This window comes from Grampus griseus (genome assembly GCF_964374135.1).
Source record: "Grampus griseus genome assembly, chromosome: 2".
NCBI lineage: Eukaryota > Metazoa > Chordata > Mammalia > Artiodactyla > Delphinidae > Grampus > Grampus griseus.
In genome coordinates, this window is record NC_139018.1 from 118899315 (window position 1) to 118914033 (window position 14719).

The 14719-nt window shown below is 37.3% G+C and overlaps 1 protein-coding gene across 3 annotated transcripts in view; it reads left to right on the plus strand.

Moving 5' to 3' along the window:
• Positions 1 to 14719, plus strand: part of SCAPER (S-phase cyclin A associated protein in the ER) — a 495909-nt gene that overhangs the window by 396855 nt on the left and 84335 nt on the right. For all 3 annotated transcript variants that reach the window (XM_082647309.1, XM_082647310.1, XM_082647311.1), the window contains exon 26: positions 13528 to 13760. In XM_082647309.1, coding sequence (XP_082503435.1) covers positions 13528 to 13760 — 233 coding nt within the window. The remainder of the gene's footprint in view (positions 1 to 13527; positions 13761 to 14719) is intronic.

Consider the following 14719-nt stretch of genomic DNA (forward strand, 5'->3'; position numbering starts at 1 on the left):
ATTGAGCTGTATGAGCTGTTTATATATTTTGGAGATTAATCCTTTGCCTGTTGATTCGTTTGCAAATATTTTCTCCTGTTCTGAGGGCTGTCTTTTCACCTTGTTTGTAGTTTCCTTTGCTGTGCAAAAACTTTGAAGTTTCACTAGGTCCTATTTGTTTATTTTTGTTTTTATTTCCATTACTCTAGCAGGTGGATCAAAAAAGATCTTGCTGTGATTTATGTCAAAGAGTGTTCTTCCTGTGTTTTCCTCTAAGAGTTCTATAGTGTCCGGTCTTACATTTAGGTCTCTAATCCATTTCGAGTTTATTTTTGTGTATGGTGTTAGGGAGTGTTCTAATTTCATTCTTTTACATGTAGCTGTCCAGTTCTCCCAGCACCATTTATTGAAGAGACTGTCTTTTCTCCATTGTATATCCTTGCCTCCTTTGTCATAGATTAGTTGACCATAGGTGCATGGGTTTATCTCTGGGCTTTCTATCCTGTTCCATTGATCTGTATTTCTGTTTTTGTGCCAGTATCATATTGTCTTGATTACTATAGCTTTGTAGTATAGTCTGAAGTCAGGGAGCCTGATTCCTCCAGCTCCGTTTTTTTCCATCAGGACTGCTTTGGCTATTCGGGGTCTTTTGTGTCTCCAGACAAATTTTAAGATTTTTTGTTCTAGTTCTGTAAAAAATGCCATTGGTAATTTGATACGGATTGCATTGACTCTGTAGATTGCTTTGAGTAGTATAGTCATTTTCACAATATTGATTCTTCCAATCCAAGAACATGGTATATCTCTCCATCTGTTTGTGTCATCTTTAAGTTCTTTCATCAGTGTCTTACAGTTTTCTGCATACAGGTCTTTTGTCTCCCTAGGTAGGTTTATTCCTAGGTATTCTATTCTTTGTGTTGCAATGGTAAATGAGAGTGTTTCCTCAATTTCTATTTCAGATTTTTCATCATTAGTGTATAGGAAAGCAAGAGATTTCTGTGCATTAATTTTGTATGCTGCAACTTTACCAAATTCATTGATTAGCTCTAGTCGTTTTCTGGTGGCATTTTTAGGATTCTCTATGTATACTATCGTGTCATCTGCAAACAGTGACAGTTTTACTTCTTCTTTTCCAATTTGTATTCCTTTTATTTCTTTTTCTTCTCTGATTGCTGTGGCTAAGACTTCCAAAACTATGTTGAATAATAGTGGTGAGAGTGGACATCCTTCTCTTTTTCCTGATCTTAGAGGAAATACTTTCAGTTTTTCACCATTGAGAATGATGTTTGCTGTGGTTTTGTCATATATGGCCTTTATTATGTTGCAGTAGGTTCCCTCTATGCCCACTTGCTGGATAGTTTTTATCATACATGGGTGTTGAGTTTTGTCAAAAGCTTTTTTGCACCTATTGAGATGATCATATGGTTTTTATTCTTCAGTTTGTTAATATGGTGTATCACATTGATTGATTTGTGTATATTGAAGAATCCTTGCATCCCTGGGTTAAATCCCACTTGATCATGGTGTGTGATCCTTTTAATGTGTTGTTGAATTCTGTTTGCTAGTATTTTGTTGAGGATTTTTGCATCTATATTCATCAGTGATATTGGTCTGTAATTCTTTATATTTTTTTTGTAGTATCTTTGTCTGGTTTTGGTATCAGGGTGATGGTGGCCTCATAGAATGAGTTTGGGAGTGTTCCTGCCTCTGTTATTTTTTGGAAGAGTTTGAGAAGGAGAGGTGTTAGCTCTTCTCTAAATGTTTGATAGAATTCACCTGTGAAGCCATCTGGTCCTGGACTTTTGTTTGTTGGAAGATTTTTAATCCCAGTTTCAATTTCATTACTTGTGATTGGTTTGTTTGTATTTTCTGTTTCTTCCTGGTTCAGACTTGGAAGGTTATACCTTTCCAGGAATTTGTTCATTTCTTTCAGGTTGTCCATTTATTGGCATAGAGTTGCTTGTAGTAGTCTCTTAGGATGCTTTGTATTTCTGCGGTGTCTGTTGTAATTTCTCCTTTTTCATTTCTAATTTTAATGATTTGAGTCCTCTCCCTCTTTTTCTCAATGAGTCTGGCTAGTGGTTTATCAATTTTGTTTATCTTCTCAAAGAACCAGCTTTTAGTTTTATTGATCTTTGCTATTGTTTTCTTTGTTTCTATTTCATTTATTTCTGCTCTGATCTTTATGATTTCTTTCCTTCTACTAACTTTGGGTTTTGTTTGTTCTTCTTTCTCTAGTTCTTTTAGGTGTACAGTTAGATTGTTTATTTGAGATGTTTGTTGTTTCTTGAGGTAGGATTGTATTGCTATAAGCTTCCCTCTTAAAACTGCTTTTGCTGTATCCCATAAGTTTTGGATTGTCCTGTTTTCATTGTCATTTGTCTCTAGGTACTTTTTGATTTCTTCTTTGATTTCTTCAGTGATCTCTTGGTTATTTAGTAACGTATTGTTTAGCCTCCATGTGTTTGTGTCTTTTACATTTTCTTCCCTGTAATTGATTTCTAATCTCATAGCGCTGAGGTCAGAAAGGATGCTTGATATGACTTCAATTTTCTTAAATTTGCTGAGGCTTGATTTGTGATCCAAGATATGATCAATCCTGGAGAATGTTCTGTGCACACTTGAGAAGAAAGTGTAATCTGCTGTTTTTGGATGGAATGTCCTATAAATATCAATTAAATCTATCTGGTCTGTTGTGTCATTTAAAACTTGTGTTTCATAATTAATTTTCATTTTGGATGATCTGTCCATTGGTGTAAGTGAGGTGTTAAAGTCCCCCACTATTATTGTGTTACTGTCAGTTTCCTCTTTTATAGCTGTTAGCAGTTGCCTTATGTATTGAGGTGCTCCTATGTTGGGTGCATACATATTTATAATTGTTATATCTTCTTCTTGGATTGATCCCTTGATCGTTATGTAGTGTCCTTCCTTGTCTCATGTAACATTCTTTATTTTAAAGTCTATTTTATCTGATATGAGTATTGCTACTCCAGCTTTCTTTTGATTTCCATTTACATGGAATATCTTTTTCCATCCCCTCACTTTCAGTCCGTATGTGTCCCTGGGTCTGAAGTGGGTCTCTTATAGACAGCATATAAATGGTTCTTGTTTTTGTATCCATTCAGCGAGCCTGTGTCTTTTGCTTGGAGCATTTAATCCATTCATGTTTAAGGTAATTATCAATATGTATGTTCCTATCACCATTTTCTTAATTGTTTTGGGTTTGGTTTTGTAGGTCCTTTTGTCCTCTTGTGTTTCCCACTTAGAGAAGTTCCTTTAGCATTTGTTATAGAGCTGGTTTCGTGGTGCTGAATTCTCTTAGCTTCTGCTTGTCTGTAAAGCTTTTGATTTCTCCATCAAATCTGAATGAGATGCTTGCCAGGTAGAGTAATCTTGGTTGTAATTCTTCCCTTTCATCACTTTAAATATTTCATGCCACTCCCTTCTGTCTTGTAGTTTCTGCTGAGAAATCAGCTGTTAGCCTTATGGGAGTTCCCTTGTATGTTATTTGTTGTTTTTCCCTTGCTGCTTTCAATAATTTTTCTTTGTCTTTAATTTTTGCCAATTTGATTACTGTGTGTCTCACTGTGTTTCTCCTTGGGTTTATCCTGTATGGGACTCTCTGTGCTTCCTGGACTTGGGTGGCTATTTCCTTTCCCATGTTAGGGAACTTTTCGACTATAATCTCTTCAAATATTTTCTCGGGTCCTTTCTCTCTCTCTTCTCCTTCTGGGACCCCTACAATGCAAATGTTGTTGCGTTTAATGTTGTCCCGAGGTCTCTTAGGCTGTCTTCATTTCTTTTCATTCTTTTTTCTTTATTTTGTTCCACAGCAGTGAATTCCACCATTCTGTCTTCCAGGTCACTTATCCATTCTTCTGCCTCAGTTATTCTGCTATTGATTCCTTCTAGTGTATTTTTCATTTCAGTTATTGTATTGTTCATCTCTGTTTGTTTCTTCTTTAAACATTTCTTGCATCTTCTCGATCTTTGCCTCCATTCTTTTTCCGAGGTCCTGAATCATCTTCACTATTATTCTGAATTCTTTTTCTGGAAGGTTGCCTATCTCCACTTCACTTAGTTGTTTTTCTGGGATTTTATCTTGTTCCTTCATCTGGTGCATAGCCCTCTGCCTTTTCATCTTGTCTATCTTTCTGTTAATGTCATGTTTTTATTCTTTCTTTCCTTTCTTTCTTTGGCTGCGTCGGGTCTCAGTTGTGGCATTTACAATCCTCCTTGAGTCATGCGGGATCTTTTGTTGCAGTGCATGGGATTCTCTCTAGTTGTGGTGTGCAGGCTTTTCTCTCTCTAATTGTGGTGCAGAGGCTCCAGGGTGCAGAGACTCTGTAGTTTGCAGCACTCGGGCTGTCTTGTTGAGGCGCGCGAGCTCAGTAGTTGTGGCACATGGGCTAAGTTGCCACACGGCATGTGGGATCCTAGTTCCCTGACCAGGGATCAAACCCACGTCCCCTGCAGTTGGAAGGCAGATTTTTTACCACTGGACCACCCGGGAAGTCCCTTAAGTGCTGGTTTTATTTTTAACTTAGAACTTCTGAATATGTTACAGTAATTGGGTTTTTAAAATTGAAAATCAATATCTAGGTGCATTAAACAAGATATTTTTTTAACACCTCCTACATAGCCAGTGTTGTTTAGGCACCAGGATCAGAGAATTGAACAAAACAAAATCTTGCCCTCATGGAGCTTATATTCTAGCTTGGAGAGAGAGGAAATACATACTAGTTTAGACCATTGCAATGGGAGAAAAATAAAGCTGAGTAAACAGGAAAGGGAAGTGGGTTTGGGGGAGAAGAATGTAACTTTTAAAGAGATAGTCTGGAAAAGCTTATGTATAAGATGGCATTTGAATAGAGACCTAGAGGAAGAGGGGGAATGAATCATGAGGATACCTGGGAGAAGTGTATTTAGGCAGAGGAAATAGCAGAGCAAGAGCCATACAGACAAAGTGTAATACATGAATTCAGAGAGGTAATTGGGGAAGTAGATCAGGAAGGACCTCTTTGGCCATTATGCGGTTTTGGACGTTAGCTTTGCAGGAGATAAGAAGCCAGGGATTCTTTTGAGCAGAAAAATAATATAATTCAACATTAGTAACAAAGAAATTTCCAAGCATCAAGACCACTAAGGCATGCACTATAGAGCTTTCTGAAACTATATTATTTAGGATTTTTGGAAAATGTATAAACAGAGTCTGAAAGGCATAAATATATTAAAAAGGGTAATAATATTTGGGATAAAATGCAACATTCTCTTTAATATTGTCTTGATATTGTTTGTGAAATTTAAAAAAGATAATGTTGAAAACTATTAGCCATTCATATGTAATTTCTTTTCATGCTTTCAAGCCAATTAAATCATCAGGGTAAATATCATTCATGAGTTCTATTTTTATACATAATACAACATGAGCATAGATGTTTTATAAAATGTCAATGGTGAAATGACTGTTGTAGTCTGAAGACAGTTTAGCTAAGGAAATAAAATGGTGCCAGCAATGTGGAAACCTGTGTCTGATGCTGGAGCCCTTCCACATTTTTTTGCCTTTTTTTCCCCTATACTCTGACATTGACTTGACAGGAGCTTTCTAAACAATCTCCTATTGGTTCTCAGTGAGTTTAGTTCATATTCTGACCATTGTGAACACACTCTACAACTTAAAAATACTTAAGCCCAACTTCACAATACTGAAAATTAGTTGGATAGAATTACCACTGATTACCAAGTTAATTTTCTGTCTCATGGAATCATGTTACAGATGGATAGATTTATACTACTAATAAAAACATCTTTCTGGATTGCAAAAAAGAATGTGGAAAGTTTTCACAACTACTTTGATGGTGGGAGGTAGTGGGGGAAAGAAAGAGTGTGAGCTCGTCTTTTAAAAGTGATAATGACTTTTAATTTAATTTTGCTAAAACACTTTGCCTCAGAGCTTAGCCCTATAGATATTGGGTTTCTCCTTGGAGTAGGTTTAGAGAAGTAGCACAGTACTTATTCTAGCCCTGATGGTTTCTTCATTCTCAGGAAAGTCTCTTTCTCCTCTAGACCATTATTTCCTCAAATATAAAATGAAAAAAATTGATGCTAAGTTTCTTTCTTGATCTAAAACTATATGAAATATCTGCAAATTTTGAGAAAGCCAAATATTTTTTGAGAGGAAGGAGAAATTTTATAAATAAGTGTATTATATGAAATTACTTATAGTTTGCTGCTACTTTGAGAGTAAGATAATAACCACACCAGTGTATTCTAAAGAAATATACTAAAGGAAATACCTTGCATCCATTGAAGAGAAATTGTGGTTTTTAGATTTCTGCCTCAGGAGTGACAGATTCAGAAGAGACAAAAGCTACATAGCTCTGTTTTTTCCCAGGCCAGGCCTGGTACGTACCAGCAGGTGGTAGTTACAAGCACTGCTGCATGCTGGGAAGGCAACCTTCCCCTGCCCTCCACAGACCACCCACCCTAGGATGGAATGTGTTCCAGACTCAGGTAAGCCAGGTGTGCAATAGACAGCGGACGGGGGGAAGGGAGGATGTTGCTTGCACACCTTTCCTAAAGGACAGGCCCCTCAACTTGCAGTGTGCCCTTGGCCCAGCAGCTGTGTTAGAAGGAAGTGCAAACTCAAGTGTTAGTCTATAAGCGTATATCAGAACTCTAGGTGTGCATTTCATCTACCAAGTGTCCCAAAAGAGCAGGCTGTTAACGAGTTACTTTACCTCTGGCAAGTAACAGTGATACCCAACTAGACAAAAGACAACAGTGCAGAGTACTGCTCTGAATAGAATATCCTTTACAGTGTAGATACCTTCTCCTTAAAGTTTCTCTTTATCAAATCTCATTCTTGAAGACTAGAAAGAACCTTTTGTCTAACTGAAGATAAACCCCTTCATACTTTAATTCAGTCAATTTTGAAATTCTTTCTTAGATGAAACATCAGTTTCCTATTTAAAACATTGTGGTAAAAGGACTTTAAACCAGCAAAAGAAAAATCTATATAGAAGGGTGAGGAGAATTTCTGTGACCGTTTGAATAAAATAATGTCCTTATGAGACAAAGACTTCACCAAAGGTTACAAGCAAAAGAAAACTCTATTCTCAGCAGTGAAAGGATCAATATTAAATAAGGAGATTAGAGAGAAAAAAACAAATTTGGGGCGAAAATATGATGAGGTGAGGGGCTTAGACTGTTGGAAAATAGGAAACCACAGTGAGAAAATAAAAGACTGTTCAGTACAGTGAGGGACTTTAGACTGAGGTCTGAGGTCCCAGGGTTCACCATGGCAAGCTTGGCTCCTGAAGGCCACAAGTGTTCTTCGTATAATTGCCAGGTGGTTAGAGAATTTTTTCAATTTCTGTTTACTTTATTAAAAATTGCCAAAATGGTGTTTCTAAAATTAAGCAGAAAGCCCCAATGAAATAGAAAAATCAAAAGTTGTCAGTTGTGGACAGAGAAAATAAGAAAAGTGTAAAAATGTATCTGATTTACTTTACATTGAGCTTATTTTGGGGGGGCTGATGAAGAAGTAACATTTGGTCCTTCAACCACATTTATGGTTTCTGAATAATAAGTTTAGTATATTTCACCCATAATTATTCCAACAACCTTTAAATAAAATATTTTCATGCCCTTTGGTCAAGAATAAAGTTCAAATTAATTAAGAGCTTTTTTTTTTTTTTTTTTTTTTGCGGTACGCGGGCCTTTCACTGTTGTGGCCTCTCCCGTTGCAGAGCACAGGCTCCGGATGCACAGGCTCCGGACGCACAGGCTCAGCGGCCACGGCCCACGGGCCCAGCCGCTCCACGGCATGTGGGATCCTCCTGGACCGGGACATAAACCCGTGTCCCCCGCATCGGCAGGCGGACTCTCAACCACTGCGCCACCAGGGAAGCCCTAATTAAGAGCTTTTAATGGAAGAGACATCAGAAAGGCAATGTTTGGCCCATGATCAGTTTTCACCTCCCTCCAATTGAGACAGTTGCTCCAGAATCCTCAGTAGAAGAGATGGCCAGTGGGAGGAAGTCAGTGTGGGGTAAGAGAAAGCACATGGGCTTCAGAGTCTGATAAACTCAAGTTCAAGTCCCAGCTCTTCTATTAACTAGCTGTGAAACTTGGACATGTTGCTTGATATCTCTGAACTTTGATATGTTAATCTGCAAAAATTAAATGTAAGGGTATAAAGAAAGTGCTTAAGTATCTGGCATAGAAGAAAAACTTGATAAATGTTAGTTTTCATCCTTTTTTCTTTGCCCCCCCCTCAAATAAGTGAGGCTCATAATTTAGCTTTTTTTTTTTATATCTTAAGGTTGTCATTTTGAGCATAAACTGTTATACTGATTTGTAGTAAATAATAATTTCAGTGCAAATAAAGATGAGTGAGTCCAGTAAAAATAACATGTCTCACATTGCAGTGCCTTTAGCATTCTTATATCTGTTTTTTCTTATGCTTCCAGAATTAGTGTTACATTTTGCTACTGCCTACCTCTAAAATAGCTACCACTCCTCTCTTTTATATTGTTCTTTCTGTTCTACTATAAACCAGTAAACCACAGCTTTCTACACTTATTTGTAAAATCAAAGTATACAGGGTCTAAATGACCCTTAGAATAAGTGGAGCATCACTTTATTCCTTTGACCGTGGATGTAGTAGATATTCAAATGTTAGATGAGCAGGTGATTAAATAAATGACACTAATTTGGGTATCTCAGAAGTCTTTAATGTCTTTGTGATTCTCAACTATATTCTTAAAAGATGCAATTATTGGATAAAATACTTCTAGAGAAGTGAAAGATTGCTAAATGCACATGTATAGTGTTTTATTTGAAATACTTAATATCAGTACAAGGTTTTTGAAAAGAAAGGAATATGAAAATCTGTGATGTATGAAGAACCCTGACATTACCCAGAAATGTGTTTCTCATATTCTTTCTGTAGTTTGTAAAAGAAAAAGAAACTTGTGTCTTTAGGTGATTTATTGAGTTAATTTTTAGATGTGGCCAATTGAACACACAAGTTACATTCTCTCTCTCTGAAGGCCCCCACTAATATTATAGTAAATAGATAAACAGATAAAGTTCTAACCCCTCAAAGACAGAGAGAATGGGAAGGAAAGTAAAGCAAGTATGTTTTAATCTGGAAAGCAGATGATTGAAAAACAGTTGCCTAAAAGCTAAAACCTCAATTAGCAGGAGGTCTTCCTACCGGAAGAAAACCTGTGCCACATAACCCCAGAAGGCTCAAAAATTAGAGTTCCCAAGTATCTCAGAAAATGAGGGTACAAGTAGGGCTGGAAAGAGGAGGATTGGTTGAAAGTCTAAATAAGAGGCAGTTCAGATGCCCTAGATCCCATCTGCTACATGTACAGCCAAGTGAATGCCCCTCCCCAAACACTGGCAGAAGACAAGAGGTTGAACCAAAGTTACTCAGGACATGGGGCCACCAGGTACAGCCATATGGAAATCATACAAAAACAAAATGATTAAGTGAAAATCTGTTCCTTAAACACTGAGACACTCAGCCCCTTCTTCTATGAACCTCTGAGAAAATGAGCAGGCCATGTCATATATTCTAGGCTTAGAGGGCATAGGATTCCATTCTTGTGACACTAACTGTCCCAGGAGAATAGACCTATAAATATTGACAGTTGGGATTCCCCAGCAGGGTCTCTGCTTACTCATTCAAATTGGAGCCCCTCATGCTGACTTTGTATCCAGCTTGTGATTAGATCTAGATTGTGAAACACTGAAATCCATCTATGCATTAATCTTAAGTATGAACAGAAATCTCCAGATTACCACATATTTAAGGAAAGCCTACAACCTGAAATACAAAGAAAGAACTCAGAGGAAACAAAGACCATGCAGAATACAAAAGAATATCTTTAAAAATTAGAATTTCACAGAGATGAGAAAATATTGCAGCCATGAAGCAAAAACAAAGTACTGTAAAAACAAAACAGGGAGCCCAAAAGAACTCCTGAAAATTAAAAATACAATTGATGAAATGAAAAATTCAGCAGAAGGACTGGAAAATAAAGTTAAGGAAATTGCCTAAGAAGTAGGACAAAGTAAAAAGATATGAAAAGCAGAAGAAAAAAATACAAGAAAATTCAAGACTCAGTTCAGGACCAAAATCCAACAGAGAAAATAAATGAGAGGAAATTAGCAAAGAAGTAATACAAGAGATATCTTCAGAAGTGAAACACATGACTTTCAGATTGAAAAGACCACTGAGTTTTTGAACAAAAAATGAAGGAAGACCTATACCATGACAGAAGAAATCAGGGGTAAGAAGTGCCGAAAAGTTTCCAGAGAGGACAAGATAGGACATGTACAAAAACGTTAGGAATTAATTGGACTTATGAAGAACAGTACTTAAAGTAGGAAACAATGGGACAGTCCTTAAAAACTCTGAAAGAGGGACTGCCCTGGTGGCGCAGTGGTTAAGAATCTGCCTGCCAATGCAGGGTTTGAGCCCTGGTCCGGGAAGATCCCACATGCCACGGAGCAACTAAGCCTGTGTGCCACAACTACTGAGCCTGCGCTCTAGAGCCCACGAGCCACAACTACTGAGCCTGCGCACCTAGAGCCCATGCTCCACAGCAAGAGAAGCCACCGCAGTGAGAAGCCCACACACCACAACGAAGAGTAGCCCCCGCTCGCCGCAACTAGAGAAAGCCCACGCACAGCAATGAAGACCCAACGCAGCCAAAAATAAATGAATAAATAAATAAATTTATTTAAAACAAAAAACTCTGAAAGAAAATTAGTTCCAACCAATATTAGTTCCAACCAAGAATTCTATATCCATCCAAACTATCAGTCAAGTATAAGGATGAAATAAATATACTTTCAGACTTACAAGGTCTCAAAATTTTTCTTCCCAAGCACCCTTTCTTTGGAAGTTGTTTGGAATCCAAGAAATAAAGGAATCTAACTCGGGGTTGAGGGGTGGGGGTGGAAGGAATTCTTAGGATGAAGATGAAGGGCATCTCAAAATGAGAACTGTGTAGCATGCCTAGAGAGCAACCAGTCCAGATTACAGCAGGAGGATGGCGGTTTCAGGACAATTGTCTCCATTGGAGGGAGAAAAAGAATCAACAATCCCTGATGTGTTTGAACTTGAGAGGAAATTTCATTTTAACCAGAAAGATTGACAATGAACTAGTGATACATACATAAGAAATTCAACATCTGAGTGAAACCAAAAATTTGTACAAGAAAGTAAAGGTAATCATTTACTAAATAGCTTAACTCTGAATAATATTTGTATAGTCATACTAGAAGAAACAATATTTTGCTGTCGGTAGTGCTGTGGACCAGATGTTCTGATTCTCCCCCTCTTACCAAGTACATAGTAGAATGACGTTTCTTGTCTTCCTTGTGGTTGAATTGGACTATGTGATTTGTTTTGGCCAATAAGTTGTTAGCAAAAATGATGTGTCATTTCCAGGCAGCTCATTTAATGTTGACACAAGACCCTCCAGAGATATTTTTTGCTCTCTGCCACTGTGACCTACAGTCCTCTGTACTGTTCAATACACTAGCCACTATTTAAATTAAAATTAACTAAAATTAAAAATTCAGTCCCATGTCACACTAACTACATTCGAAGTACTCGTTATCCACATGGTGACAAGTGCAGATGTAGAACAGTATAGATTGAAACATTTCAGTCATTTTAGAAAGTTCTGTTGGGCATTGTTGCTCTAAATGATGGTTGCTTTGTCACCTAGACTCTGAAGTAAGGACAACAGGAGCCCCAGCCAGTCTCAGATGAACATGTCATTTGAATGAAAAATAAAGCTTTATTGTTTGAAACCACTGAAAGTTTTGAGGAATTTTTCACTGCAGCATAACCTAGCTTATCCTGACTTATACAGAAATCCTTGATTCAAACTCAGCTCTTAATACCACCTTCTGTATTGGGATAGGCTAGATTATGCTAGTCACAGCTTGAAGAAGCTCTGTGACTGTTTTATAGAGTTTCAAAGGGAACTTCCATCAGCACATACTGCAGAAAGATTCTACTGTAATTACTTTGGCTTAGGAATTGCTCAGTGGTTAGAGATGGTCAACAGTCTTAAACAAGGCTATTCTCAGAAAAGTAACTTTCATGGAATGTCTAAATGAACAACTATAAACAATGGAGGGAATATTTGCTTGTGTTTATGAAGATCTTCCTTTTGAATCCTAGTGATCATTTATTCCTCTATCTTTTGATAGAACTGGTGCAGATAAAGAATGAGAATGAGGCAAAGACTAGTTGTTACTAAGTGCGTGCATTTGTGAAGTTATTAGTAATAATTTACCAAGTGATTTCCCATTCGTCATCTTATTTGAACTTCATGGTAGTCCTAGCAGGTAGACAGACACAGAACCCAAAGCTTGGAAATGTGAAGTATTTACATGCAGTCATGTGACGTGCTGGAGGAACTGGAACTTAATTACAGTGCTATCTGATTCCAAGTCCAAACTTCCTTTCTCCCCACCTTTAGCTTCTTGTTTCTGCCCTTTCTTGGTAGTGAGGCCTTCAGGAGCCCCTCTTCTCCGTGGGAAGAGTGAGCCCTTATGTAGCCAGTATCACATACCAAGGCACAGAGCTCCCAGCCTGATAATTATGTATCTAGCCACTGTACTTCTACAAGAGCTGTACTTCTCTGCCAGAGCTGATGTTCACACACAGTAGTATTTACTCCTGGTAATAGTAGGAATCACAGTAAGAGTAGCAGTTATAGTAGCAGATGACACTTTTGTAGGACTTACCTATGTGCCAAACATTGTTCTAAGAATTTACATATGTTGATTCATTAGATACTAAGATTATCCTCATTTAACAGTTGAGGAAACTGAGACACAGAAAGGTTAAGGAACATGTCTAAGATCACGTATAGCTGCAAGGCCAGAACCCAAGCCCAGGTTCTGACTCCTTGTCCAGCTTTTAACAGGCATATTACTTCCTGTAAACCATAAATAAACAGCTCAATATGACCCTATGTATTAGGCAAAAAACTATTTTACCATTTTGTAATAAGAAATGCAAATTTTTTCCTAAGAGAGGAATTTAGATTAGATATTTTAAAAATTCACTTTAACAAGAAACAGTGCTGTCGGTTTACCAACTGGTTTGTTTTCTGAGTTTATACAAATTTGTAATATACTTTATTCAATTGAATAACTAATATTTATTGAGTGCTTATTATGCACCTAGGCACAAGCTAAGCATTTTATGTTATTAGCTCATTTAATCCTCACAAGAACCCTATGTTATAGGTAATGTCATTATCTGTGTTTTATAAATGAGAAAATTGAAGCTTGGAAGTAACAACCTACCCAAGGTCACCCAGCTAGCGGGCGCAAAGCTGAGATTTGAACTTGACAATCTGACCTTAGAACCAATACTCAAACATTCAGATGGCACCTCTATAATTTCAAAATTATTTATGATTCCAGAAAATTTCCATATCATCTCTGTTCATTTTTGGTGGTTTTATTGAAACACAATTACTGTATTTTTTTTCTATCTAGGTTTATGTTCCAGATGAAAATAATGCTATTTTGGGAAGAAATACAAATAAGCAAGTTTTCGAAGGCTTGACAACTGGACTTCTCAAAGTCAGTGCTGTGGTTTTTGGCTGCCTGATTGCCAATCGACCAGATGGAAACAGCCAGCCAATTACACCAAAAATATCAACACAGGAAATGAAAAGCAAACCCTCACAAGGTGATGCTTTTAACAGTCGAGTTCAGGACCTCATCAGGTAAATTTCTAGATTTCTTAAAACTGTCTTTTTTGTTAAAAAATATATATTAAAATAATTTAAGTCTCAGGGCCCAATGTGATGGCAATCTTTCTCACACCATCCACAAATTCCTAATACAAAATATACCACATTTTGTAGAGAGAAGGAAAATCCTATTAATGAAAAGCATTACAGTTAGAGCTCATTTGTCTTTCTTGGTATTTAGATATTTGATATTAGAATAGGTAGTGTCCAAGCTTTTTATAACTTTTTTTGCTGTCAACTCCTTCCAACTCAAAGAATTTCTAAGCATTTCCCTATCTCAGGTCATCTCTGGTTATAAATTTGGTTCAGATTTAAAACAGTAATAATAGCTATCATTTATGGAGCACCCATTATGTGTAAGGTACTGTAGTAGAGGCTTTACAGCCCTATAAGTGTAGGATTTCTAATACAGACTTTGTAGGTAAGGAAATTGCTCAGTGAGGTTAAGTGCTTTGCCCAAGGTTATGTACTGAATAAGTTTAAAAGTTAAGTAGGAGAGTTGAGACTGGAACTCAGGTCTAGCTGTACTCCCAACAGCTGTATGTTTTCCACTACACAAATGTGGCAATTCCTAACACCTGTTCAAGGTCAACCCTGCTTCCTTCCAAGGTCCACCTTCTCTCCTGGGAAATTTATTCCTACTTTGACATCTGAATTCTTTTTCCCTCATGAATCTGGAATCAGGTAGGACATTTAATTTCCCAACAGGGTTCCATCTGGTGTTAATCAATTACCTGTCCCACCTATCAGAAACTCCTCTGTGATCTGCACTGATCTCTGACTTCCAAAACCCATGCAATTTGTTACTCTCTGAAGCTTATAGTAGGTTCATAGGAGAAAGAGAATGCCCTCTTCTGCATTTGCTTCTTTCACAGTTCATAAATTTTACACTGGTCTCTTGTAGTGCTTTCTTGAAAACAGTTGTTTCATTC